Source organism: Stomoxys calcitrans, chromosome 1 (genome assembly GCF_963082655.1).
Source record: "Stomoxys calcitrans chromosome 1, idStoCalc2.1, whole genome shotgun sequence".
Taxonomy (NCBI): Eukaryota; Metazoa; Arthropoda; class Insecta; order Diptera; family Muscidae; genus Stomoxys; species Stomoxys calcitrans.
The window spans coordinates 181840802-181858066 of NC_081552.1; the positions used below are offsets into that span (position 1 = coordinate 181840802).

The following is a 17265-nucleotide window of genomic DNA, read 5'->3' on the forward strand; positions in this document are numbered from 1 at the left end:
GCAAAGGCTTGCACCCGTTTGAACATGGCGAGAAAAGTACAATCTGACACTGCACGGAAGCTGGACATTGAAAAGCTGCAAATACAACAAATGGCAGCGGCATACTCCACTCGACTGACCCAACTGCTTGTTGAAAGCACTCCTTGTTCCGATGATATAATGGCGCCGTGGCAAACTATTGCCCACTCCATGGAAAATGCTGCGAAATCCGTACTTGGGTACCGGAAGCCTCCTCCAAGAAACCCATGGTATGACCAAGAGTGTCGAGATGCCACTGAAGCCAAGAATGCGGCATATAGAGCAACCCTGCAATCAGTAGCAACGCGCCAGATGAAGGAGAGGTATCGGGAGAAAAGGAGAGAGGAGAAACGTCTATTCCGTAGAAAGAAAAATGAAATGGCAAGACGTGAGTGTGAGCGATTTGAGATGTGAGTCAGAATGAAGTCCGGAAATTCTACCACAGAATAAAACATCAAACCGATGTCTTTGGTGTAGGCACATCCTCTTGCAGAGACAAAGAAGGAAATCTGGTAACTGACACAGATAACATGCTGAGGATATGGAAAGAACATTTTACCCAACTGCTAGTGGCCGATGTTGGCGGCGAAGAGGATAGCGCAGAACCAATCCCTGATGATGGTATAGAATGTTTACCTCCTAGTCAGAATGAGGTCCAAGAAGCAGTGACCGGACTAAAGAACAACAAGGCAGCAGGAGCCGACGGGTTACTCGCTGAACTATTTAAGACCGGAGGCGACACGCTGATAAGGCGCAATCTGGCTAGAAGAACGCATACCCGATGATTGGAACCTCAGCATACCATGCCCTGTACACAAGAAAGGAGACAAGACGGAATGTGCCAGCTTCAGAGGAATAATTCTCCTCCCCATCGCATACAAGAGACTCTCGAGCGACCTAAAGTCAATGAGATAATTGGGCACGCCCGGCTTTAGACCTGATAAATCTACCATGGACCATTCACACTGCGCCAAATCCTGGAAAAGACCCGAGAAGGACAAATCAACACCTACCATCTCTTTGTTGACTACAAAGCCGCTTTCGATACTCCTTTACGTTCAAAGGTATTTCAAGTCATGTCTGAGTTTGGTATCCCTGCAAAATTAATAAGACTCTGCAGAATGACACTTGCTGATACGCGTTCCTCAGTAAGAATAGGAAGGAATCTCTCCGAACCAGTCAATACCAAACGAGGTTTCAGACAAGAAGACAGCCTATCGTGTGATCTATTTGATATCCTGTTGTAGAAGATTATACGAGATGCAGATGTGAATAGATATAGCAGACTAATCACAAGAGAACACATGCTACTCGCCTATGCCGACGACATCGATATCATAGGTCGGTCACCGGAAGTAGTAACTGCAGCCTTTGAAAGAATCGCAAGAGAGTCAGTGAAAATGTGTCTGCAGTAAATGCATATAAGACGAAATGGATGGTTTCGACTCTCAAAAAGCCTTGCACAACCGAGCAGATAAAGAAAATGGAGAAAGTTGGGAACCACAACATTGAGATAGTCGGTAACTTTATCTACCTCGGCACCGCCGTAACCGAAACGAATGACACCAGTTTTGAGATAAAGCGAAGAATAATACTGGCAAGCAGAGGCTACTTTGGACTAAGTAAGCAGTTTAGAAACAAGGCTACCGCTCGTCAGACGAAGATTACACTATACAAGACATTGATACTACCCGTGCTGTTATATGGTTCTGAAGCACGGGTACTTGTGAAAGCAGATGAGGCAGTGCTTGGAGTATTTGAGAGGAGGATTCTTCGTAAAATATATGGTCCAGTTTGCGTTAACGGAGAATATAGGCGACGTATGAACCACTAGCTGTATGACGACGATAGCATAGTTACACGCATCAAAATGCAACGGCTGCGTTGGCTAGGCCATGCTGTCAGAATGGATGAAGAAGCTCCAGCGAAGAAGTCTTTTGAAGGCAAACGAAACTTGGTGTCAGAGATTTTAGAATGAGCGCAGAAGATCGAGGCGCTTGGAACGCTATTCTACGTTCGGCTAGTGGAACAAATATTCTGTCAGAAAGAAGAAAGAAAGAAAGTACCTCACAAATGTGCCAACATTAAAAGTGGGTAACCGCCGCGCAAAAATTTTCTGATGTTCACGCCAGGATTCGAACACAGGCTTTCAGCGTCATAGGTGGACGCTCTGCGCTACGGTAGCCTCCATCTGTCGGGTCTTATTTGCGCCAATACTACTTTAGTTTGCAGGGAGGTACAATGGGTGACGGTTATTCTCCAAGAGCCACATTCACCCGGTAGCTATTATCCGCAATTGCTACAGTGTCAGCAGAAGAACATCTCAAGGAGGTGTACTGTCGCCTCTACTTTGAAATATAGCCATTAACAATATATAATTGTCTCTGGAAGAAAAGGGTGTAAGAGTGGACGCCAATGCTGATGACGTGGCAATTGAGGTTAGGGAAAAGTTTCCAAGCACTCTTAGAGATATAATTCAGGAAGCTTAACGTGCGACAGCGAAATGGGCCATCGAAAGTGGTCTTGGCGTAAATGCGTGCAAGACAGAAGTAGTTCTTTTCAGCAGGATACAAATTATCCACAGTGGTACTTCTCTCCTTGGAAGGAGAGAATGTTCCATTTAGTGAAAGCGTAAAATACCTGGGTGTTTGCTGGACAGGAAATTGAACTTTAAATCAAACATTTTGGAAACGGCAAGAAAGACAACTCTTGGACTGCTTGCACATCAAAGCCGCACTGAGGACGACACTATCTGATGCACTGAATTTAATGCCATACCTACTGTCTCTGGACGTTATGGCGAGGGAAATTGTTGCGACCACTGCTGTGAGGCTAAGGGAGCTTTCTCTTTGGTTATGTGGCGGCTACAGATACTGTGTTATCCTTAATACAATATCCGATGTTCCATGCAGTGTTAATTACACTCTACCTGAGCCGCTTTTTGATAGAAAGTACTGTACGACTATTCCTGATAGAATCATTTGAAACTACAATATCCCTGGTAATAGAACATACTTCTTCTATAGGGATGGTTCCAAACTAGACCACCAGGTGGGCATTGGGGGCTACTCTGAAGAACTTGGACTGATCATATCGAGAGGGTTACCTGACCACTGCAGGTTGTTTTAAGCGGAGATCTTGACAATTAAAGAATTGATGGAACGGCTAAGAAGTAATGTCATTACGACGACTGGCATTGATATTTTCTCAGACAGCCATTAAGTCCCTGAGGGATGTATTTCTGAATTCGACTGTCGCAGATCTCTGTTGTGGGCATTCCAAAATTATGTGGCCTGATCAAGAGTTCAAGAGGTCTACCGTTTTACCATCGTTGGCTAGAACGGACGTCTCAGTCATTGTGTCCGTCTTGACAGGTTACTGTCTAATCGCAAAACATGCTGACAAACAAAAGGTTAGATGTAACGACTTTTGCCGAAGCTGTGGGGACGTCGAGGAAAAAGAGACCAGAGAACATCTGCTGTCTGTGTGACCCCCACTGGCAGTCAGACGGAGTTCCGCTGTAGGTTCTCATTTCTTTGAGAACTTGTCTGATTTAGCGGATCTGAACATTCGCAAGTTGTTGGGATTTTTAAGCGATCTGGATGTCTCAACGGTAGGAACGAGAATACTTTTTCCTTCTTCTGTTCCTGTGGCAACACAATGGAAGAAAACGTCTATGTGAGTCTAATGGCAGATTACCACTTAAACCTAACCTAATCTACAGTGTCTGTATGAATGTTGTCTAGCCCCGCTTAATATGCCGCTTGATCTAGAGGTTCTCATTTGTAGCGTTGAACCTCACGCTCTAGATCATGTAGATCCACTTTAAGAATTTTGGATGCCTTTCCACGAGATGAATATTTTGATGGTCCTCCCTTCGATAACAGATTTAGATTTAGATTTAGATTTATTTGTTCGTTTTCACATACAACAAGATAACAATGATCTTATAATTACTGTATGTGAGATATCAATGACATTTAACACAGTTCAACAGAGATTAGTAGTATATAAAGTAACATTTGTAATATATAATTAATTAATTAATTAATTAACAAATAATTTTGACAATATAAACATTATTTAATTAAGACATTATCAATATTAAGATTATTTAAAGATTTTTCTGTAAAGCTTTTTTAAATGAATTTGCGTTGCAAATAGATTGTATTGACAAGGGTAGTGAGTTCCATAGGCGGATCGCATTTGTTAGATATTGCCATTGTGATATCAAAAGGCGATATCGAGGCATCACCAATAGTATCCTTCTGTTTGTTCTCCCAAACTGCAGCTTTTGGTACAGGTATTCTGGACATTTTTCATAAATGATTTTATGCAATAGTAACAGATTTTTTATATCTAGAAAATCGCCAAATTTCATATTGCATATGCTTTTTTCATAGGGTGAACAGCTCTCGTATCGATTTAGGCCATGAACATATCTTATTATTGCATTGTGAGCTGTCTCCAGTCGTCTAGTGCTCCTAGAGTCACATTTACTGAACAGTTCACTTCCATAGCAGAGCACAGGCAGTAAGTACGTTTTAGCCAAAAGGAGGCGAATGTGTTTTGGCGTAAACGATTGTGTTTGGTACAGTGTTCTTAGCATACCAAATATTTTTCCAGTAGTCGCAACTATGTGATCGGTCCATGTCAGTGAGTTATTGAAAGTTATACCAAGATTTTTAGCCTTTTCGACTAGCTGTATGTGTTGCTCACCAATTAATACATGTTCTTCAGTAATAATATTATGGTTGCGATTTGAAATTAAGATGCAGTTTGATTTTTTAGGGTTTATGTTAAGATAGTTGGCATGAGCCCAGTTGGAAATAATGCCCAAATCTTCATTTATTTTTAAAAAACCTTGACGTATTTCAGGTTTAGCAAAACTCAGATAGAGCTGGACATCATCAGCGTATATATGTATAGAGGAGTATCTGAGCCGTGGTGGTAGGTCATTTATGTACATCGAGAAAAGCAGTGGTCCCAAAATCGAACCCTGCGGTACACCCTTATTCAATTGAAGAGATTTGGACATTATATCCTTGATTACAACAGACTGAGTTCTTTGGCAGAGATAGTTTTTAACTAACAACACAGCGGATGCAGAAAAATTAAAATAGTGCTTCAGTTTCAAGCACAACAGCTCATGGTTAACACAGTCAAAAGCTTTTGAGTGATCCAACAGTACTAGGCAAGTAGCCAGTCCATCATCAATATTTGACCTAATATCTTCGGTAACATCGATTAAAGCAGTAACACAGCTGTGTCTTGGCCTAAAGCCAGACTGTTTGCTGGATAAGAGGCGATGCTCGTTTAAGTATGCGCTTATTTGCTTGTGAATTATCTTTTCAAAAGCTTTTGAGAAGAAAGGCAGAATTGATATGGGACGATATTCATTTCCATTTTTCGATTTTGGCACAGGTATAACTTTTGAATGTTTCCATGTGGTCGGATATTTTCCAGTTGTTAGAATTGTGTTGAAGAAGTATGTGATATACGACAGTGTGTATGGTAAGGTGGATTTTATGAATTTTGGGTGTAGGTTATCCAAACCAACTGCATTTGATTTTATACTCATGCAACCCTCATAAACATCAATGGGCCGAATACATGCGAATTCAAAAGTTGTAAAGTCAGGAAATGCTGGTGTGTTTGATATGACATTTACTGGGTTTGTTTCTATATTATTATCTTCAAGATATGTTGTGCTGTTTAGGAAAGATGCGTTCAGTTCATCAGGATTTGCATCAATTTCAACTATAGGAGTGGACCCGACACCAATTTCTCGTATTGTTTTCCACTTTTTTTTGGAATCGGTAGCCTGGCGGAATTTGTTGGCGTAATAGCCAGCTTTTGCGCGATTAATTGTTTTATTTACATCAGTTCTGAGTGTTCGGTATTCTTCATGGAGCATTGGGCATTTAAAACGTTTCCATCGTCTGTAAGCCAAATCTCTCTTGTCAATTAATTTTTTAATTGACTCACTAAACCAACAGTTCTGAGCTTTTCGAGGACGTGGTGTGCAAATAGGTACGGTGCAGTCAAGAAGATACAATAGATTTTCACTAAGAAACGTTAACTGATCATCAGTAGAATAAATGTCATATATCTTACTCCAATCAATGTTGTGTATTTCAGAAGCAAGTGTATCATAATTTATTTTATTAAAGTTAAAATAACTTGTCTGTTTTTGTTCTGGTGTGTGCACAGCATCATATGTCAGAAATATGAGATCATGCTTAGAAAAACAGGGCATACTAAGCTGATCGTATAGTAGAACATTATCAGATTTTGAAACAAGAAATATGTCAATCAGGCTGTTCGAAGTTGTTGTATAGTGAGTTGGTATTGTAGTATTTACCCCATACAATCCCATGGAGTTAAACGACTCAATAAGTGTTTTTTCCTTTAAAAGGTTAGAATTGAGATCGCCGGCTATTATAACATCATCGTAGTGCACAGAATTTAACAAGGATAGTGTCGAAAATATATTCATACGGTATATGACAATTTGGTCTATATGCACAACCCAATAGAATTTTACGGGTATTAATAACAAGCTCGACAAAGATTGATTCAATTTTCTCATTTTGTTCAGATTTAAAAATTACTTTAACAGTCCAGTCTACACACGAGTAGGATCTTCGTCTCCTGATGGAGGTCAACGTGAGAACTTAGGAAACAGCCCGCCGCAGTTTGAAAAGCGGCATTCTGACAGATCTAAATATTATTCCAAACCTTACGAGACCACACTGCCACAGATCGGCAAATTGCTTTCGACATCGTCAAAAAGGTTTTTTTTGTCACCACCCCAAATGCTGTCGGAAAGGGACTTGAGGAACTTGTTTTTACTTCTGACCTCATGGCGAATTGCAGTGGCAAATGCCGAGAATGTGTAAGAGCTGTCAAATGTGACACCAAATATTTTGGGTCACTTTCAGCTACATACCCAACTTATGCGCGAATATAGTGAACAATGTGGCTGAAGACTTGGCGGCAGATATCTTGCATCGAAATAAGAACCAAGTTCGCTGAGGTAGACGTTTAACCTATCGCAACTGTCACCAAGGGGCAAGAGGCCTGATGCCATGATCGTACAATCGTCCGCATATGATACGATCTCTATACCTATTGGAGGGGGTTGAATAGAACGTAGGTAGAGGTTAAACAGTGTCGAAGATATCACCCTGCTGTGGGGAACTCCCCGTCACTCCCCGACTTCTCCTCAAAATTCCACAAATGACTGGCCACCACACAGATAATTCGCGAGCCAGTGTTTCAGGGCTGGCTGAAGGAACGTCTTGGCAATGTCCTCAAATAGTTTGGCATGGCTAACGGTTTCGAATGCCATAAGGACCGTCCTATCCCATAGCCGGGCTGATTGAAGCCACAACACTTGTTGCGATATGCACTCTACGAAATCCATGCTGAAGCTTGGCGAATGGAAATTCTTCAGCTAGGCTCAGGAGCAGTAGTCCCTCAAACGTCTTGGCCGGTGGGAGAGAAGAGAGATCGGTCTGTAGGCTTCCCCCTAACTCGGGTACTTTGCAGGCTTCAGTAGCGGGATCACTCTGCCCATCTTCCAGGCATAGGGTACTATAAGATTGCTTAAAGGTCGAGGACAGTTGTAAGGTACTCCACTCCAGGTAGATCCAGAGTCTTCAACATCAGTATAGAGATTCCGTCTTAAATGACTTGCCACCACGGATGCCATTCGTAACTTCGTTCACGGTAAATTGTTATGGCTGTCCATTGGCTCGGAGACCACGGATACGGCGAATGCCACTCCTTCTAGCCTTGTCACTCTTGGGATTCATAATAAATTTACGGTTAAACAACCTGGCACATCTCTTCCGATCAGTCACAGTTATGTCCCCAAAAGTGACTGAGATCATGTCATCCCTTCTATAGGGGTTCGAGAGTGACTTAACAGTAGACCAAAGCTTGGCTAAACCGGAACCTAAGTTACATTGCTTCAAGTGTGCCAGCCACATATTCCGATGATGTTCGTTGACAATTCTGTTAATTTCCAGATTGAGCTTGCTGATTCTGGGGTTAGTCGGACCGGTGCACCGAATCCCATGTTGTTGTTGTTGTAGCAGTGTGTTATACACTTAGGCGGCAGCCCTTGCCGATGAAGAACTCCATCGGGTCAATCCGGTACGTACAACCGGCTGCCATGGGATTGAACGAATCCCATCACGCTCGTCTGCGAGTACGACTGCCTGCGCCGAGAAATTGGGCCGCACTTGGGGCATTCGACTGGCTGTTATAAAGTGGGCGGCTGCTGCTTAAATGATTTCTCGGAATTACTTCTCGGGGAACTAGCACATTTGAGGGCGGTGTCAGTCAGAGAATTGCAAGCGGTGGTATTTTTCTGATTTGCGGTAAACCCATAAAGCCATACGGTATTAGTCTGATGTGTTCTGTTATTCACATTTACTTTTCCCCTCATATCAATTTGTTAATATTACGTAAGCAAAAAGTTCAAATTAATTATTTGTTGTAATATCTTTTATTTTTGGTTTTATCTAAGAAATCTCATGAACACTTTGAAACTTTATTAACGTGATAATAAGCAGTTCATTTTAGGGAAAAAGTGAAACCCAGAACCCCTACTAGTATCTATCGCCACCGCAACTGATGCGGTCTTATGCTCATTACATCATATGAATGGCATTCACTACTATACTTCCTGTACCACCGCTTTTAACATCGTCTTTGTCCATGGCGGTGGTGGAAACCAATATGGAAACACCGTATTAACTCAATACGCTTAATCGAATCAAAAATGCGGTGTTGCTTATTCAACTGTGGGAAACCCTTTTTTTAAACAAAAAATATATTTTAACTTTGCTAATATTTAATTTCGTTTCTGAATATTAATTTTCAAATTTTTTAATACTTTTTTATGCTAAAAATATAATTGCGGTTTCGCGTTGTTTTCGGCTACCACTCATCATTCCACTGCTAATACAAGAGGGACATGAGCATGAGTATTTGCGGGCGTCGCTCGTTTGCTTCATAGCGATACGTTCACAAATACATCAGCACAACCGCAAAATCATTTGGGTTTTTGTAAAAGTTGGTAGCGTTGATTAGAGTTGAATGGTTGCGTTCATTCAAAAAGGCAAGCATTTTTGAGGTGCGATACACCGCTGCATATCTCTGGTGTCATCTCATTGAAGCGGCGATTGGTGTACTCTCTGAAACATTGATAAACGGATAATAAATTGATAAACGCCCAAAGAAATTACGGATTGCCATGATACGTCACTCAGGAGATTGGGTATGCAACGGAAATGTTTGGCCAGCTTCTGCACCTCCTCGTTATCCTAGTGGGGCGATGGTAGTTGTGTCAGCGTGGGTCACAATTACCGGTACTTGTGTGTATAGCTCTGTCTCGGCTGCACCGGACCTGACTGCCTTACATTCCATATAGAGGCCGATATGTCATGTAAAACTTCTCTCCAAAGAGGTGTCGCACTGCGACACGCCGTTCAGACGGCATGAAGAACGTATCATATGCGAGCGATTGTACGATCATGGCAACGGGTGGGGGACTACCCATTGTTGACATCTGCGATAGGTTGGACGTCTACCTCAACGAACTTGCTTCATATTTCGCTGCAAGAGATCTGAAGATATGTGCCACCAAATTTTCAGCCACATTGTTCACTACAAATACGCGTGAGGTGAATACTGAGCTGAAACTGGTGGTCGATGGAGAAATGACTCCGACCATAAAGTGTCCCAAAATACTTGGCGTCACATTTGGCAGCTCTTTCACATTCTTCCCACATGCCAAAGCAATTTTCGATAAAGTCAAAAGCAGAAACTAGGTCCTCAAGTCACTTGCTGGCAGCACTTGGGGTGCTGACAAAAAAACATTGTTGACAATTGGCCGGTCTGTGGTAAGTTATGCAGCGCCAGTATGGCCCTTCGAACTGCAACGGACTGTCTCCTCAGTTCTCATGTGGACCACCTCCATCAGGAGACAAAGATCCTACCAGTGTGAAGATATAACTACATGCTGTCAAAGCAATGCCTTTTACGCTGTTATTGCAGAGACCATCCACATCATCCCAGCCCAGTAGCCTTAAGGTAGCCTTACATGATCTAGAGCGTGAGGTTTAGCGCTACAAGAGAGAACCTTTAGATCAAGCGGCATATCAAGCAGGTCTAGACAACATTCATGCCGACACGGTAGCAGATGCGGTAAATGGCTACCGGGTGAATGTAGTCCTTGGAGAACGACCGCTAGACCTGTCCCGGCAAATCAGAGTAGTTCAGGCTGAATTACGTTCCGGCAGATGCAGCCGCCTCATACCGAGCAAGGGTTGATGCCGTTAAACACGCGTCACCTGTTTAACTGCCCAACCAGACCCACTCGACTCAGATACAGATCCCACTGGACGCATCCCACCTTAGACGCAGAGTTCCTGGATCTGGACACTCAACAGAATCAAGCAGACGGAAGATAGAACACAACAAACTGGTACAACAACAACAACGAAGGCCATTCTCTCACTTCCACTCCGTTTGCAATCCTTTCTTGGCACAGTTTAAGCGTGATAACTATGCAGGATGCAGGTGTTGGTCAGCTTTGTCTCCTGGATCGCTGCAGCCAATTTACTTTTGCGACTAACAAAATCTGCTATTTCGTCGATCTTGCATCGAAGACCATTGTATTTCAATTACAGGAAAGATACATTTTCCGGCACTGGCCCCGTAATAGTGGAGCTGGGATGTTGCTGCTATGTATTTCGCCGTACGGGAGAAGTCGCAGAAGTCGCACTGACACTAATCTCGATACCGCTGATTGTCCGCGAATACAGAAGCCCAGTAACTATCTTCTGAGCTTCTCATGATGATAACGATGGTGTGATGGGTTCCTTCCCTATGCATTTTTCGGATTATAAGTAGGTAATTGAATTCTGCAATAATAGCATGATAAAAACAATCAACTTTGGTCTCCGCTCTCCACTTTCCATTGTTTTGGAATTTATTCTGTACTCAACCATTGCATCCTCCCCCCCCCCCCCCCTCTTTGCCACCCACTTTATTTCAATAGTTGAGGAAGAGAGTCCGATGATTCGATCTGTTTAATGTTCTTGTTTTTGTTTGTTAGTCTCTTGTGTATGCTTTGATGAATGGGGAGTGGGAGTAGTCTAATGCGAATGATAGGCTGATATTTAAGACAAGATTCATTTCTATAACATTCCTCTTGTTTTTTTTCTTTTCACTTCTCTTTCTTCTTGCGTTTTTATTAAAGACTATTAATGACAATTAAAGAAGAGTTTCTGTTAAGGGAACGAGACTGGTGATGAAACTCAAGGCTTAATCATACAATTATTTATCAAGGTGGTTTTGAGTTAAAAGGTTGTGTGACGGACATACGTAAATTGTTTGCTAATAGACAAAAGGAGGGAGAAGTTTACTCCGAGTAACGGTCTAGATCGGTGTCTAGTCACATTTATTTCAAATCAAGGCGGAATAATATTTGCGATTGAGCAATTTTTCTATTGAGGTCTACCCAAGTGGGTTTTATGAATTCTTGGATTTTTGTGAGATTTTTTTTATTTGTCCAGCTAGTACACTGAGAAAGGTATTTAATACGAATTAAAATCTGTTTGTGGTTGTGATAATGACTATTTTAATTTCTCATGTAGATTTGAGGCATGATGGGCCTTTGATTGACCCCCTTTGTAATTTCATGCCATCAACTCTAAATACTCCCGGTAAAATTGATATCAACCACCTTGACATTTTTGGGATTTAGATGTGCTACAAACTTTGTGCCGAAAAACAAAGTTGAAAGCGAAGCAATTGATCGTTTACATTTTTGTCTTGTACACGTTTGGGTTATTCCACCCCACGTGTGTTGTATCGTGTTATTACTCAACTTTCATCCATATTTTTTATTCTTAATTTTTCTAATTAATTTCCTTTAATTATCAAATAATTAAGAAATAATTTGTTACCATTTGTAAATCTTGTTGTAATTTGACGACATTTTTTTGTCCATAATTTGTTTTTATTTGATTGTTGGTCTATATATTTATTTCGTAGTATACACCCATTACCATTTATATTTATTAAACTAAGTTTCCATTCATCGTTGGTGATTGCAGAGGCCTATGCAGCGCTTAGTGAATGGGTAAGTCCTAGTATGTAAGACATATGATTAAATTAAGTACGAATTGTGGTTTTGAATTTCGAAATAATTATTTACGGCCATTAGCTTTATAATTTTCGTTACTATATTTTTTTTTGTTGTTATTTTTTCACTTTTTCATATTTTTACCTGATCTATTTTTCTTTATATAAACCATGGTATAAGCATATACATTTTTCCTACGAATATGATTGTTGTTTAAAATAAACTATTACGAACATCTAAGTATTAGAATGGAGTAGAAAACTTATTGAAATCTAAAGAGAGCCATAAGGGATAGAATTTTCGGGGTTCCTTTAAAAGATATTATGGAGTCAAGGAACATTGGTGTGAGTGGGCTTAGAGATCTGTAACACCGGATGATCTCAAGCAATGCTACGACCCTATTTTTGTTTGTTTTTAGTTTCAGTGGTCAAAAGTCCGTCCGCTTTTAGGTTGCACGTTTAAATTTTTCCTGTAAATGGTCCTTTAGATGAGAATGAGAAAAAGAACCCTACCCATACCGGCGAGTCCTAGCCAAATAACGTGCTGTTTCTCATGTCATCATAAACTTGGAAATTTTATTTCTCTAATACAGAAAATACCATTACAATGGACACCACACACATCGGAGCTCAAAACTCCAACCTGTGTGGTGCTCATAGTTATTTTGTCATGGGACAATAATTTATATGAAATCTTTGTTAAATTGGGCCACAGACATTTCACAATGTCGCCAGCATCAGTAGAAGGAAAACAATCGCTTATTTATTTCTGATGTTTTCCCATGGATCCGCTCAGCGTCTGGTAACGACTTTGAAATATTTTAAAAGTTTTCGCCAAAAATGTGCCAGAGATATTTTTGCTCATGACATTGGATTGGATTTCAATGTTGGAAACCCCATTAAGTAGTTTTCTTTAATTCTAGTACCATTGAATTCATAATTGTTTTCCAATTTGAACTCTGTACCTATCTTTTGTGTAACCGCTGGAGAAATGAATGAATTTCATAGCTATCCTTACTCTGTTACTCATATTGTTGTCATAAAAACAAAACTAAAAATAAGTATTTGTGGTTTGGCTTTGCCTCTGAAACAAATTAATTTTTATATTTTAATAAAAAATCTCTTTGGGCGGTTCACACTTGTAAGTCTTTATTGAACCAGTTTGGAAGTCCCTTGTCTAATGCGCTAGTGATGCCTTCAAGGCAGCAGGATATCTGTAGAACGTATCAGCCTCTGCAGCGGAGTGTCAGTGAAGACGTTGCAAATACAATTATTAACGTATTTTTAATGTATTTGTTCGTCTTGTTTCTAATTGCTGCAGGCTTCCTTGTGATTTTTTATTTTAGTATGAAATTTCTTAAATAAATCATATATTTTTAAAAATTAAAAAAAAAAAAAACAAATACGTTAAACAACTTTTGTGAGTTATTGACAATCGCGTCTGTGGAAGAGTTAAAATAAGAACAGATCCAAAAAATTCGGATACGAAAATGAGTAGAAGAACAGAGCAGACTCGAAGAAGTGTTATCCGATTGCAGTTTTCCTCAATGACGGATAATCTTACGAATGCACCACGGATGATGCCCATCGACCCTTAAGTGCGAATAACTCAAGTCTTTGATAAAAAAAAATGATATTTGTAACATTACAAATATCAATTCTCGAAAAATTTAATTAAAAAATTAATTAAATTAAGCATAAGAATTGTGGCACACCCCTGATTCTGCTTAAACTTTACGCTCAAGCCATTTATTTTGGAAGCAAGTTTCTCTTGAAATTTTATTCGAAGGGCTTCACCAGAATTCAAAACGGAAGATCGGTTTACCATGCTTGACACAGATGTTGAAAGTCATTATGGAACACCATTCAAAATTTCAACCATTATACCTTCAAGCTGCTCAAGCAGTCAAGTCGAGAGATTGGTTTCAATGGGAGCTTCTTGGTCTCACGAAGCCTCGATCCAAAAAGTCCAATCTGCAGATCAGTTTAAAGTTTTAAACATATGCCAAACATGGCAATCTGTGCAACCTTTGTAAGCAGACAGCTGTATTCGTTCGCAAGAGAGCGTGCAATGGGAGGAAATGGCTAAATCAGCGTAAAATGACAAGACGATGCAGATATGCACTTTATATCATCTCATATCGATATTTCGATGAGTTACAAATAGAATGACAAGGATTGTTTCCAACAACGCCGATAATTTCTTTTAGTATGAGATTGTGGTGGATGTACACTTTAGTTTTCACTTTTACCTATCAGGCCGGGCCGAACTTTGGATACTCACCACCTCGGGTATATATGCAAACCACCTTTCGTCATTATTCGGTGAAAAATGCATAATTTAGGCCCCCATAGCAGCTATATCCAAATATGGTCCGATATGGACCAAATTCAAAACGGACATTGAGTGGTCTGATAAGTACAAGTCATTGTTCAATTTTGTAGAACAAAATATTGGTCTTTTTGATAGTTATATCAAAATATAGACCGATCTGAACCATATAAGACACGGATGTTGAAAATCCTAACATAAATCACTGTGTTAAATTTCAGCGAAATTGGATTATAATTGCGCCTTTTATGGGGCCAAGACCTTAAATCGAGAAATAGGTGTAAATGGCATCTATATCCAAATCTGAACCGATCTGGACCAAATTAAAGAAGAAGGTCGAAGAGCCTAACACAACTCACTGTCCCAAATTTTGGCAAAATCGGACAATCAATGCGCCTTTTATGGACCCAAAACCTTAAATCGATATAGTAGCCATATCTATATGGCTGCTATATCCAATTCTGGGCCGATCAGGGCTAAATTGAAAAGAGATATCGAGTGGCCTAACACAACTCAGCAAAATCGGAAAATAAATTTGGCTTTTATGGGACTAAGACTCAAAATCGGCAAATCGGTCTATATGGGGGCTATATCAAAATCTAAAACGATCGGGGCCAAATTAAAGAAGAATGTCGAAGGGGCCTTACACAACTCACTGTCCCGAATTTTGGCAAAATCAGACAATAAATGCGCCTTTTATGGGCCCAAGACTTTAAATCGGGAGATCGGTCTATATGGTAGCTATGTCCAAATCTAGACCGATCTGGGCCAAATTGTAGAAAGATGTCGAAGGGCCTCACGCAACTCACTGTTCCAAATTTCAGCCAAATAGCATAATAAATGTGGCTTTTATGGGCCTAAGACCTTAAATCGGCGGATCGGTCTATGTGGGGGCTACATCAAGATATAGTCCGATATAGAGCATCTTCGAGCCTAACCTGCTTATGGACAAAAAAAGACGGCAAAGTTTCAGCTCAATATCTCTATTTTTAAAGACTGTAGCGTGAATTCAACATACAGACGGACGGACATTGCTAGATCATCTTAGATTTTTACGACAATCAAGAATATATATACTTTATAAGGTCGGAAATGGATATTTCGATGTGTTGGAAACGGGATGACAAAATGAGTATACCCCCATCCTTCGGTGGTGGGTATAAAAAGTTGGTCTCACGCGAACAGCTGTTAACAGCCGGCCAGGTTTGACGGTTTTCAGATGTCAGATTTTTGTTTGCATTTTTTTTTTGTTGCTATCTGCCTTCTCGTTTATTCTCTGCTCATGTGCGATCAGTTTATGTGGCAGCTACCAGGTATTACCGATTTAGAACATACTTGTATCAGGTTATCAACCGATTTTGACCATACTTTGCACAATTATTGGAAGTGATACCAAAACATCGCGTGCAAAATTTCAGTCAAATCGGAATAGGAATAAGAATTGCGCCTTCTAGAAGCTTAAGAAGTTAAGACCCAAGATCGGTTTATATGGCAACTACATCAAAACATGAACCATTTACAATCCCAACCGACCTGCACAAATGAGTGCAAAATGTCAAGCGCCTAGCTTTACTCCTTCGAAAGTTAGCGCGCTTTTGACAGACGGACGGACACCGCTAGATCGACTTAAAATGCCATGATGATCAAAAATATATATACTGTATGGGGTCTTAGACGAATGTTTCGAAGTGTTACAAACGAAATGACGAAATTAGTATACCCCCCGTAACCATTAGCGCCAGTTGTCGTCTTGCACGATAGTAAGAAAGTATTTATTTAGTACCCTATGGTTTCTTTCTACCGTGCCTGTCTTATAGTGAGGAAAATTTCTGTTCTATTGTAGGTAGTAGTCTGAATTCATTTGCTGGGCGAAGTGGACCTACTGTATCTACCGTCATAGGTTTGGTTGATAAGAGGGCGCAGATATTAATCTGTCCAATGCCACTATAGACATACAACTAAGCCAGTAATCGGCTTGTTGTGCGCTCTAAAAAATAACCTCGAAAAATAAAAAGTTAAAAGTTTAAGCTAGGTGTTCCGTGCTACTTACAAAAGTCTTAATTGTTTTCCATACCACTCCCCTAAGTTGGTTGATGTCTGGTATCGTGTCCTCACCTAAGTATGGGTGACAGTAAGCTTGAAAGCCGGGCAATAGCATAGGAAATGCTCCAACGTCTCATAATCTTCCCCACATGTTATCACTTGCCGCACTGATTTTGCATAAATGAGCTCGTAGTCCTATGTGCCCCGTTATGACACCAAAAGCTATACTGACCTCTTTTTTACTTCCTTTCAGTAATAGCCTCGTCCTCTCACGATCCGGATCATCGCCGTCCTACCGACTGTTCCACACTGTTACATGCGCGTTTGTCGCACACGCCCTTAAATCGGGCTGCGTCGATCCGAAAGGCTTCGAATTAACCAAGTTTATCGACGGCAGTTCTCCGGCCTTCGCTGCCAAATCGTTTGCCCTCTCATTCCCCCTTACTCCGTTATAGCCCGGCACCCAAACGATGTGGATTGTGTCATCCTCAGAGAAGGCGTTAATTGCCTTCTGACACTGCAAGACTGTTCGTGACCTTAGCGTCTTGCTTGTTATTGCCCTTATGGCCATTTTACTGTCCGTAAACATGTTCACACTCGACGTCCACGCGTTAGTACCACACCACCACACGCTTTACGTGATCGCCCGAATCTCTGCCTGCAAATATTATCGTTAGGCAGTCTAAAGCAGGTCCCTGGGTTCTCAG

The 17265-nt window shown here is 40.7% G+C and overlaps 1 protein-coding gene across 1 annotated transcript; it reads right to left on the minus strand.

Moving 5' to 3' along the window:
• Window positions 1-3400: 3400 nt before the first annotated feature.
• On the minus strand, window positions 3401-6610 carry LOC131997290 (uncharacterized). The gene is made up of 2 exons (XM_059367999.1): window positions 4696-6610; window positions 3401-3456 (listed from the first exon to the last, which is right to left on the minus strand). Exons 1-2 carry the CDS (start codon window positions 6608-6610, stop codon window positions 3401-3403), a joined length of 1971 nt encoding a protein of 656 aa, XP_059223982.1.
• Window positions 6611-17265: the final 10655 nt, after the last annotated feature.